The sequence below is a fragment of the Alligator sinensis genome, unplaced genomic scaffold (assembly GCF_000455745.1).
Source record: "Alligator sinensis unplaced genomic scaffold, ASM45574v1 scaffold674_1, whole genome shotgun sequence".
NCBI classification, from domain to species: Eukaryota; Metazoa; Chordata; order Crocodylia; family Alligatoridae; genus Alligator; species Alligator sinensis.
In genome coordinates this window covers 1,725,484-1,744,345 of record NW_005842032.1, presented here as the reverse complement: position 1 = coordinate 1,744,345, position 18,862 = coordinate 1,725,484, and the positions used below count along the sequence as shown (strand labels likewise).

The window sequence follows — 18,862 nt, the reverse complement described above, 5'->3', positions numbered from 1 at the left end:
CATTGTACATTCTTGTTTACATTTTGAAAGTAAGTTCTTTGAAGCCAAAGAGCAAATATCCAAGAGAAGAGACAAGCCAGGATGTATTTTACTTATTTCAAATGAAGTTATCTTACAAATTCTTCTGTGTTTAAGAAGACAGAGGGAGGTCCTTTTTCTGATGTTTTAACACTGTAAAAATCAATGAGTTAGGGCTGGATGCTCCATTCTTCTTATGTGGAGAAAGAATGAAAAATCGGGACTTGAAGACCAGAAAGAGAAAGTGCTGGCTATTCCCAATATACTCCCCATCTCCGTAAAAAATTCCCCGTGTGAAAACCATAGGAAATAGCCTTTTTTTTTAGATTCTGCAAGAGAGAGGCATCCAAGATAACAAATGCATCTTCTTTTATGATTTTTCTTCATCACCTATCCCTTCACAAGTTTTCGTGTATTTTTTCTAGATAGTTTCTTGCCAGGAATGTTCTCAAGGAATAGTACCACATATGTTTAGTCTTTTAGTTCTATTTACATTTACTGATGAAATTCCTATAAAGGGCTTCATCCAAACCTCAGTGAAATGAAAACAAACCTTTCCATTGACATAGCAGAAATCCTTTCCATTGCATCAGGTCTTTTTATTTATTTATTTATTTATTTATTTATTTAGATTTAGGGCTTTAATCCTTTTTTTTTTTACTCTGGGTCCTTAGCAAATTATTTAAAGGCTTTCCCAGATAAAGTTTTCTATTGCATTGTCATAATGTTCAATGCTATACAGAAGGCTGTGCTAAAGCTTCCAATATGAAACCACCATTTCAATAATTTCTAGGGTTTTTAATTTGAGTCATAAATTTTTTGCAGGCTAAAATTTGAAGTGGACTCTTTCAGCTTGGGAACAATTTCTCATTTTTAAACCACACTTGCTAGAAAAAAGGCTATCTGTCCATTTTTAATAATTCCATTTTTAACAGAGGGTGATACAAAATTAAGTATACATACAAATCAGTTAACGGGGAAGGGAGTTATTCTCTATAGAGCAGGCAAGAGAACACAAAGAAAAAAGACAAATAAACAAAAAATATTACAAATGATGAATCCCAGTTTCCCTCTCTCCCTTGTACATTCTGAAGAGGTTAAAGCACCTGCTAAACTCACAGTATCCAAAAAAAAAAACCGGCAAGGAAGGACCTGGCGTAGTGGTTTATTAGATTAGCCTTTGATGACATTTTCAGAGTTTCATTGTTTTAGTGCTCAAGACACAAGCTTCATTTCTGGACTTTACCTACCATGTGACAGGCAATATGAAAGAATACTGATACAAGTGGATGAGTAAGATTCAGAGGCCCAAATTTTGTTCTTGTTAGTACCAATGTAAATCCAGCATAATTCTACTAAAGTCAGTGGAATTATTGCAGATTGCTCTAACTGAGATCAGAAACTGACCCAGAGGTCTTATCTCTGTAAATACAATCTTACACCCAGCTCAGTTGTAGCTTGCATAGTTCTGGCTTTTTTTTTCTTTTCCTTTTACTTCCAAGAAGGCATAAACACTTGGAAAGTGCTCTAAACACTGGATTGAGCCCTGCTTGGCCACTTCCTCTATAACATTCTGCTCAATAGTGCTTTCGTGATTTTTAAACAAAAAAAAGGTTCAAATTTCTTTTGTAGGAGTTTAAGGTCTTTTTATAATAAACTTGCCACAGATGACACATCCAAAATTGAACTTTCAATGAGGATATGGACAGACGTTTACAGAGTCAATGTAGGCATACCTCCCCATTCCTTCCACCAACCTTCACCCTTACCTACAGCTGAACCCATTCCCTCAGACCACATTTATACTGGGTGAGTCAGGGTGGAATCACCCCGCACTTACCTGGAAGTATTATCATCTGTATATCTGACCCCAGCCTTCAGCTAGATCCAGGAAACTCTTAATTGTTTTTCAGATCCCTGGGAAATTTACCCCAATTGAACCATTTAATAGTCAGTCAGTTGCATGCACTAATAATGGCTGGCCCTGGGAAATTCTTTTAATCGTTTGGAGTATATTCAAGAGAACTCTAGACATCTCCCTTGCTCATTCATTTATCAGTAAAGCTAAGATTTTCAAAGGAACTGCCAACAGCTCCTGGGCTCCTAACTCACACGGGCCACTTTGGGAATCCCAGCCTAATCATAAAGTGCCCAACTACGAAATTGACAATATTTCAAACATGGCAAAGCTAAGTAAAAAGAAGCTAAATGTAAGGAATGGGGATGTTTATCTATGTTAACAATGAGAAATACCTATTTGCATATTTAGTACTGGCAAGTGAAGGGTGATGTCTCAAATATTGACCACGGGAAGCATATATTTATATACATAATGCTTTCTTTTACTGGAAACCATATATATATTTGATGGTTCCCAAAAGAACTATATTAAAAGTTTTAATCAGATAATGTTGGAGGTTCCAAGTACAAATCTTCAGGTCTGAGAATATGCCAGGTTACCTGTTGCCTTTGGAAGAGCATATGCCAGTAACTTAAATTAATATCCAAGCTCTTGCCATATAAATGAAGCAAAATATTTATTTTAGTATTTTCACTAGGAGACATAATGAGTACATTAATTTATGGAACAATTTCCATGTTTAACAAGCGAATCACTTCTCCTCTTAGAACTTGTAGATCAGAGTACTTTAACAAGTCTTATGACCCATTTTTAGATTCTTTGAATGGGAACTTATTTGGTGGGAAAAGGCCAGAAAAAAGCAGAAGTGCAGCTTTAGCTGAGGTGTGGTTTACATAACCTGGAAGTCACGCAAATCAGCCTAGTAGGGGTGACATAGGAAGTGTTAGAGCCTCAGGATTCCATAGGCCACTGTTCATATAAAAGGAAGTGTGATTTTTTTTCTTGCACACTTGATGCTACTTCAGTGAAGGGGTCTGTATTAGGTTACTCTTGAGGTCCCTCCCAGTTCATTTCTATGATTCCCAACCCAGGATAATATCTTGCCCTTGGTATATCTTCCATATGGTATAAAGGGGCCACAATAGCTGGCAGAGAGCTCAAAAACAAGTGTAGACACAGGTGGCTATGCACATTCCCCATACAACACATTCAAGTACTAGGATGGTAACAGGGCATTTTTAAAAGGCTTCCTGAACTGGAATTTATTCAGAAATACTGAAAGCAACTCAAATGCCTTTGTGTGTCAAGTAATAGTAAGAGTCCGCAAAATTATTTGCTCGTAGTTAAGGCAAACAAGCTTCATGAAAACTAGAACCATAATGGCTTACAACGTTTTTTAGTTGCTGATTGACAGCAAAGAACTTGAAATATAGCTCGTGATTATTATTTCACAATCTGTGTTCGTTTTGTACATAATCCTGACAGGATCAAAACAACAGTGTTCAAAATCTCAACCCTTTTTCCATATGCTTCCATTTGAACCTCACCTCACCTGTAGGACTTCAGTAACAAGACAGATGACAGACCATTCTACCTCTACCAATCAAGCAGTCTTCACTTGGAAACTGGCCTATTGTTAATAAGGGTTGTCAGCAATGGAATGCCATGACTGGGTACTGAAAATGGCACACTAGTTACAAGAAAATGCTGAGAGGGCAAAACCAGCTGACAAAATATGTATAGGAGTGACTAAAGCACTCCTATGGTTTTGATTCATCTACATTATCAGTTAAACCATTTTAAGCATTGGTTTAGAGTGATCTGACATTCACTGCTGTCAGGAGTAGGTCAATGCCAGAATGAGGAGAAGGGAAGCCCAACATGGAACTATATCTAAAATCCATGCAGCCACCCACAATAATGTGGAGAGACTATGTATATCTCAGTTCAATCCACAGAAAAACAAGATAACATTTAGGTGGGACTCAAGCAGCATAAAGTACAGTCACCTTGTGTTTGAATGATTCTTATATATTTGGTGTCTCCTCTGGTGCTACATAAAATATTCACTCAGTCCTGCAACCCTAAATCATATGAAGAGTCCTATATCAGTCAGTGGGACTTCATGCATTAGTAAGGTGTGCACAACATACCTTATATCATGAACACTTTTATTATTTATAATTAAATTAAACCAGCCTAGATAATTAATATTTTTGATGTCTGTATAATGATGAACACAGTATGACTAGATAAATAGGCCAAATTTTAGGAATGTTCTAACATTTGACTAGTAAGAGCACCCAAAACATACACAGCTAGTATAGACAATAAGCTGTGTTAACAAACTGGGGTTTGAACACTATTTACATGTACTACATAGATTATAACTACTTGTATGGTACTCTATTCTAGTGTGCCTATGTACAGTGCTTTAACTTGGAAAACAGGGAATTCCGTCCATTTGAAATATTTGTATCTTGCAGACTTTGAATATTCTTACGTGCTCTAGTTACAAAATTATGACAAATTTTGTAATACCTTGCAGGAACCTGAAAGTTAACATGCCAGGATTCAGCATCTTCTAGCAATAGTTGTATAAGAAGAGATCAGCAGACAATATTGTAGATGTCCACTGAGCACTAAGGGCACATAAATGAGTGTCACACTGACTTAAGGACAGAATTTCATCATTAATTTCTGGGTTTTTTTGTTTCCATTAATGCATGTGCCAGTTTCAGCATAACTGAAATGCTGGAGTCCTCATATGAGAAACCGGGAACTTGACACTTCCACCTGACCTCTTTAACCTCAATCTCCCTAGCACATTCACATGCAAAACAATAAAAACTTGGATTGATCTAAAGAGATTCACTGTATTTCCCAAAGGGTTATTCACAACAATAACAATACTTTTCAGAAGTATATCCCTAGAATTTGCTGAAATAGTCAACTTGAGGAGTTGGTTAAATCTATGTAAAATGTTTGCTCAATGCATACAACTATCACTGTGACAGAAATCTGTAATAGATAAGATCCTGTGAATCTCTCTCTCTCTCTCTCCCCCCGCTAGTTTTCTATCTTTGTATCTTACACCTTGGCCTGACAATTTGCTTTCAAATTAAACTTTCCATTAGTGTCCTGAAGGATTCGTTACTGTAAATTATTTTTTAAAAGAGAAAAGAACATTCCTATTTCAAATACATGCACAACATACAAAATGGGAAGTAAATTCAACTTTAGAAAGTTCATTTTAAAATAATTTCAAGAAATGGACTCAAACCCACAGAAGGCTAAGAGAAGTCTAAAAATACAAACTGACAACCCAACCTTCTTTCACACTATGTAGCTAAGTACTATAGCACATACACTATATAAGAAGAGGCACTGTTCAAAGACCCCTGAAATGTCTAGGGTATGTATTAAGATCCAGTCCAATTTTTTTTTTAGTTTTTACTCTGAGTTTCCTTCCTTGTCTTTCTTATAAATCACAGCATTAAACATTCCTCTACCATACTTTTTTTGTGCTTCTTGGAAACCATTATTTAGAGGCAGTTCCCATTTCATACTCTGTTTATCTTCAGACTTATAATTAGAAGTACATTGTAACCCTGAGAATGGCTCTACTGGTTTATTTTTAATATGAAGGCACTGTTGTAAACTATGTTTGTGTGTCATAGAATATAAAAACTAGATGCCATAAAAGCTTAATCGCTGCCCTTTTCCGAACAAGCCCATACCCTCAGGTTTTATGTGATTATTGTTGTTGGTAATTTCTAACAGTCTGAAGTGAAAAAATAGAACTACAGAAAAGATTCTTCATTTGTTTACATTAAAAAGTTATACTCTAAATTTGAAACTGTATGCTGGGAAACAAAGGCAGAACTGTCTCTAAAGACAAGAGTGTAGTGAAAGGAATATTACTAAGTGATTTACCTTGGCAACAGCTTTGCTTTCAGAATTATTGTTGGAATCCTTAACGCCATTTAATGAATCTCTTCTCTGTGGGTATGGCTTCTTTTTGCGTGGTCTGCCTTTAAGGTTTGGTGCTGAAAATTAATGGAGAACAATTTGAGCACATTTTCTTATACATGGACTTTTAACAGCTGAAAGCATAATAAATCATTCCAAAACTATCAGTCACAGAAATGTACACATCTGTCTGTAGTAAATGCTCATTATGAGGTTCGCATCCTCCAAGGGTTATATCTTGATATATTATACTTCTCTATATCATATCCCCTAAGGCTAAGGTATTCTACTTTTACATATCTAATTAACAGAAAGTCAAACACAGGGCTCCAAAGGACACTGAAAGTACATTTGTATCTTCCTAGTGCAAAAAAGAACAAAACAGCATATTAATGGAAAACTTGACATTACTTGGAGCAATGCACTTGTTTTTTTTAATCTGAAAGATTTAAAAAAAAAAAAAAACAACTTTGGAAAACATTTGCTTTCAGAAGTTTTGAAGTATTAACATTCCTTACAACTTTAAGGAGTTTTAATATACAATGACATTCCTACCAAAGTTCTTTTATTAAATGCCAATACCAAATATTTCTAGAAGTAAAAAAGTATCAGAATAATTGACTGATGTTTCATAATGCATACTAACTAGATACAATCCATCTAAATACAGTTTTATCCGGTACTTAAGATGTTTTGATAAGATAGCTCTGAAATACCATACCAAATAAATCCTAACCATTCTGAGCTATATTTAGAAAACTAGTATATGGGTCATGAAAGGGGGGAGGGGTGGAAATCAAAAGCCTTCTTCAATAATTATATCACAATACCAGTTATGACACACACATATAAATATAAGGTAAGCAAATGATTTGTTCAATATTAAGTGTCCTGCATATGCTTTCAAATCAAAATCAGCCCCATACTACTACAACATTAAAAATGATAAACGATCATTAACTAATGACTATCCTGAAGAAGATAATTTGCTTTAAACATTTAATTTCTAGGTAACCATTGTTTTCATTACTTCAAGGGATGACTAGAGCAACGTCAGAAATCTGCACACCACAAACCTCTTGAGTGCCTTCTAATCGCTTCTAATCTTACATTTGTCACACAGTAAGCCAGTGGTTTCAGGACATTTTACATTTTAATTAGTTTGCGAACACAATAAAGGGTGCTAATTTGATTTTATACTTTGAATAACAGTGGCATATTTGGTCTGCTTAGAAAAAAAATAGCAGCCATAGTTTTAAAACCAAAAGTCCAAAAACCATCAATTTCTGTTATAGCGTTGACACACTAAAAAAAAATTTTTTTTAAATCCACTGATGCACATTATGTTTGTAGGAATGTACTACAGAAAGCAATTCTGAAATTGACATCTGAGGCTAACATACAAAATCAAACAAAGAGATAAAGAAATTATTACCCATTCCAGTCGACAAACATCTGCCTGATTTATATCTGTACTCATGAATGCTACAGCATGTGAATGCACACTACATCCCTGAAAGTCTCGACTTGGTGTGGATGTCAGTCTTACACAAAATGAGCACTAAGAGTATTTGCTCTGTGCTTACAAATCCCCTCCCCCAGCTGCTCTATTACTCATATAAACATAGATGAGTGACTAGCACAGTGTGTGGGATGTGCTCTTAGGACTTGAGCTTTTGCTGCCAGACTGCCAGCTACTGCCACACTATCCTACTTTATTTATAAATGTAGCTTGTGGTTCCATCTTAATTGTTTTGTTGATTCTGACCCCTTACACGTTATTTGGATGCAATATTGAGTTTCACAAATCCTAGCCTGGAGCCAAGGTGTTCTTGCTAAAAGAAAAAAAAAGATACAGTGTAAAATGGAAATGTTTCCTTAATTTATCACAGCCGGGCCCACACACAAAAATGGTAATGACTAGAATTTCTGAGCCAAATTAATCTCTTCTGTAGGTCTACTGGAGTCTTTAGATTAACAGTGATGAAATTGGCTTTTATGTTCTTTAACTTGAATTACTTTTTAGGAAAGAAATATGCAAAACCAGTTCAAGTCTCGATACTTGTTATACTGAGTTTTGGCATTGTACTTTGTATCATACTAGAAAGCACTCCTATGTTTAGCTAAAAGCTTTAAAAGCAAAAAGGGCATTTGTTACTAAATTCCAGGTATATTGAACTTGCATATAAATACTGTTTGATTTGGAGCAATAGATGGCAGAACTGGCACAAAACCATTATGAAATCAGCCTTTCTGCATTCTTTCAGTTGCTAAGGAGTTGCAGCTGAAAACAGCTCTTTCCAGAACAGTCTAGGACTGCCCCCCATATGACACAGGAGCACTTTACATCCAATTCAAATTGGATACACAATTAATTAAAACAATTATATAAGTTAATACTGACAAATGATAAACCTTTTACTCGGACTAGCTTAGTAGAAGGAACTTGCCTCTAATATTCACTCCATAATAGAAAACATTTGAAATATATCCACTCACACTTGAAACAGTCATTAATATTTTGCTCTCCAAACTATTACAAATAAGGGTATTGTTCTAAAACAATTTACATTTCAATTATATCCATTTTGTGCTTTGAGTTGTGGTATTTGACTAGCGCTGAGCGAATAATTTATAATAAATCATGCACCTGATTTAATGTTTAATGTTAAATATGCACCTGACATATTCCTAAGCAAATTGCAGTGTCCTTGAATTACTTATTCATAATTATGGTTATTGTAATTTTGAAATACTCTACAGATTGATCATGAACAGTTTAAGAATATTGGATACTCAAAATGTACTGACTTGTTGATTGATCTGATAAGTTATGTGATATTTCTTCTTTTCCTAGACAAGAACCCCTGTCATGAATTCTGGCAAGCTCATGAAAAAGTCATTTTCTGTGAACTGCTGGATTAGTTTGGCCTGATAACTTGACCATTCCCAGAAGGAGAATATGGACAAAGCAAATTTAAGTAAAAACTTCAAAGGCCTGTAGAAAAAAATGTTGATGCTTATTTGTTTTTTCATAATCAATATGTCTGCAAAAGAACCTGAGAAGCTAGACATACTATCAGTCTTCCTCTTTTTTTTCCCTCAACATTTGATAACACATTCCTTTACACCCACTAACCCAATGTTCTTTCTCCTCAAGTATTTAAGACAAAGGAGGAAAAATTCAGCTACTGAACTGCCCGTGGAAATAGCATGGTGTGCACCACCAAAAGCACATTTTCTTGAACCCAGAATGAAGAGCCCAAGGCCAAAACTTTACTACATACATCCCAGTATCAAGATGAGATGGTTTTTGCCATTTGGAAGCTCTGTGAAGATCTTTAAATAAGATCTTTAACATTTGCACACTTGGAATCACAGGTGAAATGTATTCCACCATGTCAGTCTAGTCTCCGTCTGTAAGTCATCATCACTACCTGACTAGAAACGATTCCAAAGCACCATGTTCTCTGCTCCTAAGGTTGAAAGCTGTGTGAAGAAACTTGCAAAAGACCTGTGCACCATTTGAGTGGTGCAAACATACTAATCTAGATCATGAGTCAGCAAATTAAGTGAATTGTAAGCATGTGAATAGCCACATTAAAGGTAATAGGACAACTTGTGCTTAAGAGTTAGGGACATAAATATCTGACCAAATCAGGACCTGGGTCATGAGGATTAAAGTTTATTCCAAGATTAATAGTCTGTTAAGTGTAGTCATATAGGCACAAAGCATTCATATAGATAGATGTAAAGATGTAAATATTCACATGTAAACATAAAGAAAGTTATCTTCACAGTTAAAATTGTTCAGATAGCAATCTGAAATAGAACACGAAAAGTTTGCACTGGAGAATGCTACTTCACCTGCTGAGTTCTGTCAAACATTTCAGGTATGACCTGATAAAACACACCCAGCTGTAAAATGTAATAAGTATGGGCTAATTTCTAGTTTGCTAATGGGCAACAGCTGAAGTAAAGGCAATAAGTGTAATGATGAGTAGGACACAAGCCCTAGGCACTGCCTGGGGGTGGGGGGTCATCACTTAAATCGGGGGTCAGGTCAGAATGGAGCTGGAGGGGCATCTCACTTTTCCATCCCTCTCACTCCCCTCTGCACCTTGCACCATCCCTGCAGCAACTTTAACTCTGGTTCTAGCAGCAGGGGCTGGGTGGTAGAGCAGTGGTGACACCTGGTGCACAAGCAGAGGCTGGAGGCTCACTGCTGTTGGGGGGAGATGCCGCTTCCCTTTTTCCAACCAAAAAGTGTGTGGTTTTTTGACCACTCAACACATGTACAAAAAAGGAGGTCCTCCTGCAGCCGCAAACCTCTGGTTGCTGCCCCTGGATTTGCACTGCCACCACCCAGGGCACAGAACTGGCCAGTTAGGCCTTTGAGTAAAAGACTAGTAAAAAGGCCCTTAGATCCATTCTTTCATGCTGCTAATTAACTGAGATGTAGGGGACCTCTTTCCTCACTGGGTTATGCTAGTTCTCTTTTTTTGAGTGAAGACTCTACCATGGGACTGTGACAATTTCTTTATTTTTTTGAGTGAGGTCACTGTCTGTTGTTTTACCATTAATCTTCCTCATATATTCCCACTCTTCTTAGATGGTCTTGGAATAGAGTCATAATAATGGCTTTAGTGATACTGGTTACTTCTATGAAAGGAGACTGAACAATGATCACAGAAAACAGGAAGATGAAGATGGAGAAAGATTAAAATGCAAAATTCTTGTAAAAAAAAGAAAGAAAAGAAAACAGAAACCTGTCTGACTGATTAGAAAATGCTATGTTTACTATATGAAGTTTGTTTTTCAGCTATTACTGCCTGGTGGTAAAGTCCTGTGTTCTTGATTAGGTGAAAGAGTATGAAATGGAAATGTTATGAATATTAACAGTTACACAAGCCACAATGACAACCATATCTTAATAATGCTTCCTATTCTGGAAAACATTATTGCCTGCTCAGCTGTGAATTCTCAGGGAAATTTATTTATAGGGATTTGGTCAGATATGGAACCACATTTTCCGTGTGCAAGGAGAGATAAAGGGGCTGATGTATGGAAAAAAGCATCACAGTGGGCATGTCTACTCAAGATGCAGATTGCATAGTAGCCCAATACTACTATGCAGCAGCATTGCGTGGCAAAAATGTGCTGAGACACTACTGTACATTAGCATCACTTAAAAGGCATTCGCTGGTGCTACTGCGCAGTAACTCCAGTTATTGCACATTTATTTAGTACTTGCTTATACAAGTACTAAATAAATGCACAGTGGCATCTCGTGTAGACATGCCCAGTGAGAATCACATAAGCAAAATGGCACATAGCCCTAATGTTTCCAAACCAAATGCAGAATTGTGAGTGGAACAAAGAGGAGTTACAAAGATGAACTACTTGCTCCTGTAAATTGGCAATGTGCTCTACTGACTTCAGTTTACATCTGTAAGAATTTGGGCCTCAGAGTTCCTGAGTCAAAGCAAGGCTACATGTTGCTTAAAAAATGCAAAAGAACCAAGGAAAAAGAGGGTGCCTTGATACTCATTGGACCAGAGAGTATGACATAGTTCCCAGTCCTGCTCCAATGAATACTGAATGCAAAATACTGGAATAGTATGAAAGGGGCTAGAACCCATGTACCCACTTTCCCAGGTTAATATCCAACCACTAGGTTCTTGAAGCGTGCTCTCTCTCTTTGTCCCAATGAATGCTTAATTATTTTTGGCAAAGTAGGATAGCTTCAACAGGAGCGTGTTCCATCCCAGCACACCCAGCAGCCTGATTGTTAGAGCATTAATGTGGCGGGGGGAAAGTGAGCCTCAGATCCTTTCACACAGATGAGAGAATTGGACCCAGGTCTCCCACATGCTGAGTGCTCTAACCACTGAATGAGGTGAAACCACACTTGTCCCTGTTGTAGAACCTGAGCCAGTAGGTGTGATTTTAGAATGACTATCAGAGCAAGCCAGGCGAGGAACATATCAGGTGGACAAATGCCTGATTTGGGGATCCTGACAGCTCCTTCAGTGTTTGGCTACTCATACTTGAGATACTTCTGGGCCTGCCTGGGATCTTTGCTAAAAGGCAATATAAAATAAAATATTTGAATTTTGGGGCCATTATAAAATATCCAGTAAATCCTATGCTCTCAAGAACAGTTTCTTATATATTTACAAAACAGAGCAGTGGTACATTTACGATGCTACATTAACATTCTGAGGCTTACACAAGCCAAAGTAATATACTATATAAGTCTATCCTTATACTATAAAAGTCTATCCTATAATATACTATAAGTCTATTCTTTCGCATGACACTGTAGTGATCTCATAGCATCATGTGGATCGCATATGTAAGACAGATGATGACAGCCTTCCTGTTGGAATGACTGGGTCTTGTCTTACAGTTTAAATTTTCTGTACAGTGATTACTGCCACAAGTCCAACTAATTGAAGCTTTACTATAATATTGTTCTACACATTTATATATTTTGACAGACATGAAAGACATGTTGTTACAGGGAAGGTGTTAAAAAGTGGGCTTCACACAGTTAAAGTCCAGCTTCATTGGCAATTTGACAAAATCAGGGTTGTAGTCAAAAGCCTTTAATGAGAGTGGAATGTATTACCTCATTTGTTATACCTGGATTACTTACTCACGCTTAAGTCTAAAATAACCGTGGACTTTGTTGGCTACTCAACAAACCATGTAAGTAAACACCCCAGTTCTAATACTTTAAACATGCACTTTTTTCTTGATCATTCTACATTATTTATTCTAGCAAATGTCTAAGAAATTGTAATGCCCATGATCAAAGCCCCTGCCCTTTTCAGGGCTCTCTGATCTGCACAACTATTTCCTGATATGATCCTGACCTGTATGATTTACAGTTTCTCAGAAACACTTAAAAGAACAAAAAGAAGCCTATAAGCCTATCACCATATTTCCCTATAAAAGGAATGTACTTGGATAGCTGCTTTGTATTTCTAATATGCCTCTACCTGATATTGCCATACAGCTTCTAGATCTTTTAAAATTTATTTCCTTGTTGCTGTTTTGTGAAGTAACTTGGAGGAGGAGGAGAAGCAGCAATATTTTTGCCTAAAGCAAAGATGATCAACTATGACCCATACAGAAACCACCTGACTTTGTACTGAGCAGGGAATTAGTTGGACATCTGGACTAAGTACAGACATTAAAATAGCTGAAGGCAGAATTGATCTAAGCTATACAGTTTTCAGTAAGCAGTGTAGTTTAGATTGGTAGTGAACAGAATACATATTTGCCCAGGGGGGCATGCAACTCTTATAGAGCGGGTTCTGCCATTTTAAATCAGTCTGCGTGTGCTCAACTTCTGTTCTGTTATGGGTATAGACTGGTTTTGTGTGCCGAACTTCTGTGCTGTTATGGGTATATACCAGTTTCCAATCACATATGCCAATAGAAGTGTAATGTGTGTACCTGGTCCTAGGGCTGAATTTAAATATGACAAAAAAGACAAGGTCCACGAAATAGTTGAGATTTGAAAGTTTGGGGAAGTGTGATGATAAATCTGGGGTAAGAAAGAACTCTTTTCTCTAGAGGAGCAAGAAGCTGAGCCAGAGGGGACAAGCTTGAGAAGGGCTTACAAGTGCGAGGGGAAGTTGTTCTGCTGCTCGTTGCGAGTGCCTGCTAGAACTGCCAGCATTTTCTTTTGGTTGATTCCCATCTTCTCTCAACAGAATCCCCTTCCACTGTAGCAATTCTTTGTGCCCCTCCCTGTTTTCTCCATGATGAATCTGGAGCCCAGATAATATAAATGTTTTGCTCCAGCTGAGAACCATTGAGTTCTGTGGGGCCCTTGAAAGACTGGGAAGCTTGAGAGCTCGGAAGGGTGAGAACAGTGCAGTGCATCAAACCCAAGAACACATAACAATTTAAGTGGCAGCACCATGCCAAACGTGGTACACAAATAGGCCTTGAATTCAGCTTAGAGGTAGGGAGGACAATGCCAAGCCACAGATCCCAGAAAATCCATAAGATAACCATCTTTTCTGAATGAGATCACCAGTCACAAACAACTTAATCCAAAGAGATGCCTAACAAATATTATTATGGGTCATTATTACACATCTGAAATTCATAGCTAGCAAACCACTTTACTGAAGAAGGGTCCCTTAACATTCACCCCTCACCAGAGGAAATGTCTACCATCCTATACATGTCTACCATCCTTACATATATGAAAGTTATGAATAGGCATTTTGTTATACTCAGGCAGGGTCTCAAATCTCTCCCATGGTTAGGTGATCTCCGATGCTATTTTGGAGTTTTAATTGCTTCCTTAATTCCCTCTTCTCTTTGGTCTCCTTTAATTTCTTTCATCATCCTCAGATCCTTCTCCTCCCATTAACAATAACATATTTTACATTTAATTCTTTAAAATTTTATTCAATGCCTCCAGCCTCCTCTCTCTCCATACTTACTGATTTTTTGATGAGCTGAATCTATGCAGTGAGGAGATATGGGACAATGAGTGAATAGCACAGAGCTGTGTTGAGAGGACAACATGAAAGAAGCAAAGGAAGATCAGGAATTATTGCATAACTGTCCAGATGGGGTAGAAAGATCAGGTCAGATTCTTGTTTAAAAACTCTTAGTAATTTGGGGAAAGTGTTTCTATGCATAGCAAGCAGAACCCATTGTATCCCTATGAAAATCAACAGTGACATCTACTTTTTCAGTGTGGAAACAGTTAGTGAAGGTTAATATTAAACCTACCAAATATAACTTTAGAATTACTGTTCACTTTATAGTAGTATTTTGAAAACTTACTGGTATCATTATAAATGCCAGTCAGTATCATTTTGTGTGCCTTTATCTTCACGCTGACATCCCAATGTGTACTATAAATATCTCAAGTCTGAGTTTCCTATTGAACATTTTTCCCATGTATTTTCTTAATCAATGTACTTTCTTATTCTTTTCTGTAACTTATATGCTCTGTAGGTGTATAATTGAACATGTCAGAGTACATTGGAAAACTGTATTGTACACTGAGAGGTGCACTAAATATCTGAACAATTTACTAACTCATAAGTATACAGAGTATACTTCTGTAACCATTTCTAAAGGTTTTGTTTTGGAAATGAGATATTCTTTTCTAAATGTGGGTAAAATCGATTTCCTACTTCTCTAAAGAAAACATTCCTCATTTGGAAATAAGTTAGACAGACACTTTTGTATGGATTAATGTGGAGACATACAACTTGCTGCAGACTGATTTTGTTTTGGCTTTTCTCTGGACTATCACATAAAAAATAAATGTCATCCTGTTACAAGAGTACTATTTAATTACTGTTATTATTTTTAAACATAAACATTGGATGTATTGCAAATATACCAAATAAATAAGAGCCTGATTTTGAAACTGACTGAATCTTCTTGATTTCCACTGAAGACAATGCAGGACAAAGTATAGATTAAGATTATATTTATGAATCATAACATCAGATTATTTTTTTCCTTAGAAGTGTTTAGAATTTAAAACTTGTACTACAAGGACATGTTTCTACCTTTTGGACAAGTACACTTTTTAAAAAGGAAATAGCGAGAAAGAGAAGTATGTAGAAATAAGTATAAAGTAGAAGTCATGAAGTATAGAAACACAAAAAGACATCAAGGAAAAATTAATGGCTGAGCCTAGCATTAGTAGAAGCTAGATGGTGATGATAAAATTGTTAATAATGTCACAGACAAGGCAGAAATATTCACTAAGTATATGCTCTGGATTTCAAAAGAAGCAGGATGATGTTCATGTATCACATGATGATGAAGTGCTTTCCAATCCATTGGTAACCCAGGAGAATTTTAAACATAAGTAGGAGTAAGCATTTTTAAAACAGTAGGTTCAAATAATTTGTATCTATCAGTTTGTAAGAGTTGGCTATGAAATCACCAGTTTGATCACATTCATTTTTAATAAACCCTGAATACAAAGTAAATAGCAGATGACAGGGGTGCTAATATTTTGGTAATATTCAAAGAGGAGAAGCAGGATTATCTAGGTAGCCATAGGCTGGTAACTGTGACATCACTGCAAGGTAAAATAATGGAAGATCTGAGAGGGAATCCAATTAATAAAGAGTTAAAGGGTAGCAGTATAATTAATGCCAATCAACAAGGGTTTATGGAAAATAAGTCTTGTCAAACAAGCCTGGTTTCATTCTTACGTGAGGTGACAAGTTTGAAGGATGAGAGTAACTCTATAAATGTAATATACAGAAGACTGAGAGAGACATCTGGTTAAGAAAAATCACTCATTAAAAAATTAGCACTCTGCAATGTAAATTGATTTAATAAACAGCTAACAGATCTCAAAAAGTGGTCCTCAATGTGGAATCATCATTGAATGGGGATTTTCTAGTGGAATTCCACATTAACTGGTAACAGGCTGTGCCTTTTTCCAATTTTTCATATAGTAGATTATTGCTAATAAAATCTGAAGATAACAAAGATCAGCAGAATGGTAAATAATGAGGATAAAGCAGGCATACAGAGTAATCTGGATAATTTGGTAATCAGGGCCATCCAAACAACATGCTTTTTAATACAGCCAAATACCAAGTTATACATCTAGGAAAAAAGAATACAGACCTTAGCTGTGGAATGGGGGACCATATCATGGGAGCAGCAACTCTGGGAAAGGTCTAAGGGTAAGACTAGACAAGCAAACCAATATCAGCAATGTAGTGCTGTGGCTACAGACTAATGCGGTCCCTAAATATATAAACAGAAGAGAAGTGAATAGAAGAAAAAATTAGTTTACCACCACTGGTGAGACCTATGTTGGATTACTGAATATAGTCTTGCTGTCTACATTTGCAAATGCATGTTGAAAAATTGAAGGTACAGAAAAGAGCCACAAAAAGATTTGAGAATTGGAGAATATCCCTTACAGTAAGAAATGTAAACAGCTCAATACAAGAAGTCAGACCAGATGGTTTCAGGGTCCCTTTTAGCTTTACTCTATGAGCCTAGGAAAGAGGGGAGTACAGTCTTGGAATACAGGCAGTCCTCGACTTACCACATTTTGAATTACAACATTTTTCACCTACAACGTTTATAAATTGATACCCTGTTTCAACTTTCTGACGTCAGTTTCAACTTTACAACTCTTGATCTGATGCAACACTATGCCAACAAACAAGTTTTCTGCGTCGCCCATCTCCTTGGAGAACATCTGTCCAAACTTTCTTGGACACTTTCTTTAAGAAAGCAGACAAGACTCCAGAAAAACCTGCAGCCAAGATTCCTGAGAAGACTCCAGCCAAGAACCTTTCAAAAAGTCCAACCAAGAGCCCTTCAAAAAGGCCAGCAGAGTCACCTCAAAGAAGTCCTCCCAAATCAATACGATTGCTATTTACAATATAAATGCAATAATGTAGCTATATTGCTCATCTATAATTGATTGAGTACAAAATTCTGGGTTACTTTTGGTGAAAATAGGGTATCAGGCTTTGGTTCAGGAATCAATCCCCCATTTATAACATTTTCCTATGGGAAAATCGGGTACGAGTTACAACATTTTGACTTAAGATGCGGTTTTCAGGAACCAACTGTGTCGTAAGTCAGAGGACTGTCTGTACTCAGAATGAGAAGATGGACTTCAAGGGTTAAGGCCTTAATTCAGTGAAGCCCTGAGGCACATGCCTAACTTGCACATAAGTAGTTCCACTGACTTCAGTGGAACTAACTTCAGTTAGACTATTCAAATGATTAAGGTGAACACAAATATTTAAGAGCCTTACTGAACTGAATCAGACATCTAAGTCAATAGGACTACTTTTGGGTGCCTATACATGTGTTCCAGGGTGGGGGTGGTGGGCATTTTAATTAAAGTGACTCCCAAGGTGGTGGGTGACACTTCAACTAAAGCTTGCCATTTTGAAATGCAGGATGCTGAATACACAAAACGCTGGAGTGTTCTGATTAGAATGCTCCAGAAGACTCAATCAATTGAGTCTGCTCTGACACGTTCTAATCAGAACGCATTAGAGTATGTGTAAGAGTGCCCTTTGAGACTAAGGGCAGTGGGGGTCATCCCCCCCATCCCCAAAATCTATCATCATAGATTTTAAAGGAGGACATGATTGGGCTGTGACGGAGCACATATCCCATGTAATTGAAATTTTTATTTCCTCTCAAAGTAAAACTGACCCTTATTTTGCATACCCATAATATTCAATGGGCAGCTCTCAATGTTGGATCCAATTTACAAAGTATTCTGAAGCTGGCATTGGTTAGAAATGTACGTAGATCACAGCACTAGAAAAACTAACAAAAACTGGCTTTTTAGAATATTCTGGGTTAAAAAAAACAGGGCAAAAGGATGAACAAGCACAAGTGGATTATGTAATAATCAAAAGGGCTGCAAACACAGCAGTAAGAAGTCAGAATGGAGTACAAACCCATACTACAAGTCAGCCAATATCATCAAAACTTAGCAAAACACACAATGCACCAATATCAACTTCCATTAGAAGTTCTCCATATCAAACTTTCATTATAAACCTTTGGAAAATAAAAGTAAAACAAGAACCCACAGATGTTAAAGAGGTTTTTTTCCCAGCAACATTTCTAATTCCAGCAAAAGCTAGCATTTGTTAAATTGCTCTCTAGCAGAGTCAGCACTATCCAATATATGGAGATGTGACCTACATACCTTGAAAATACAATAGATAGGGCTGTGCGAAGCTTCAGGTGGTGATTCAATTTGGTGGAGATTCGGCCCGATTTGGTGGCCAAATTGCTGAATCTGAACTGAATCAGGGGACCAATTTAAAGGTCCGAATTGATTCAAAGATCTCTGAATTTTCAGCAAAGATTCAGAGAACTTTGATGATTCAGGCAGCCCTCGGTGGCTGGAGCAGGGAGCTGCAGCCACTCTGAGCTGGTAAGTACTAGGGGTAGGAGAGTGGGGGCTGGGGGGGGGGGAAGGGGGCCCTGGGGGGGACCCCGCCAGCG

At 37.1% G+C, this 18,862-nt stretch overlaps 1 protein-coding gene across 4 annotated transcripts in view; it reads right to left on the bottom strand.

Annotated features, from left to right (window-relative positions):
* The window catches only part of ARID5B (AT-rich interaction domain 5B), a 170,798-nt gene that overhangs the window by 46,842 nt on the left and 105,094 nt on the right, over positions 1-18,862 (bottom strand). For 3 of the 4 annotated variants that reach the window (XM_025202628.1, XM_006022361.3, XM_006022362.3), the window contains exon 5: positions 5,816-5,928. In XM_025202628.1, the coding sequence (XP_025058413.1) occupies positions 5,816-5,928 (113 nt within the window). Of the gene's footprint in view, positions 1-5,815; positions 5,929-7,286; positions 7,424-18,862 lie in introns of those variants that run through there. The other variant, XM_006022363.3, reaches the window with a different exon arrangement.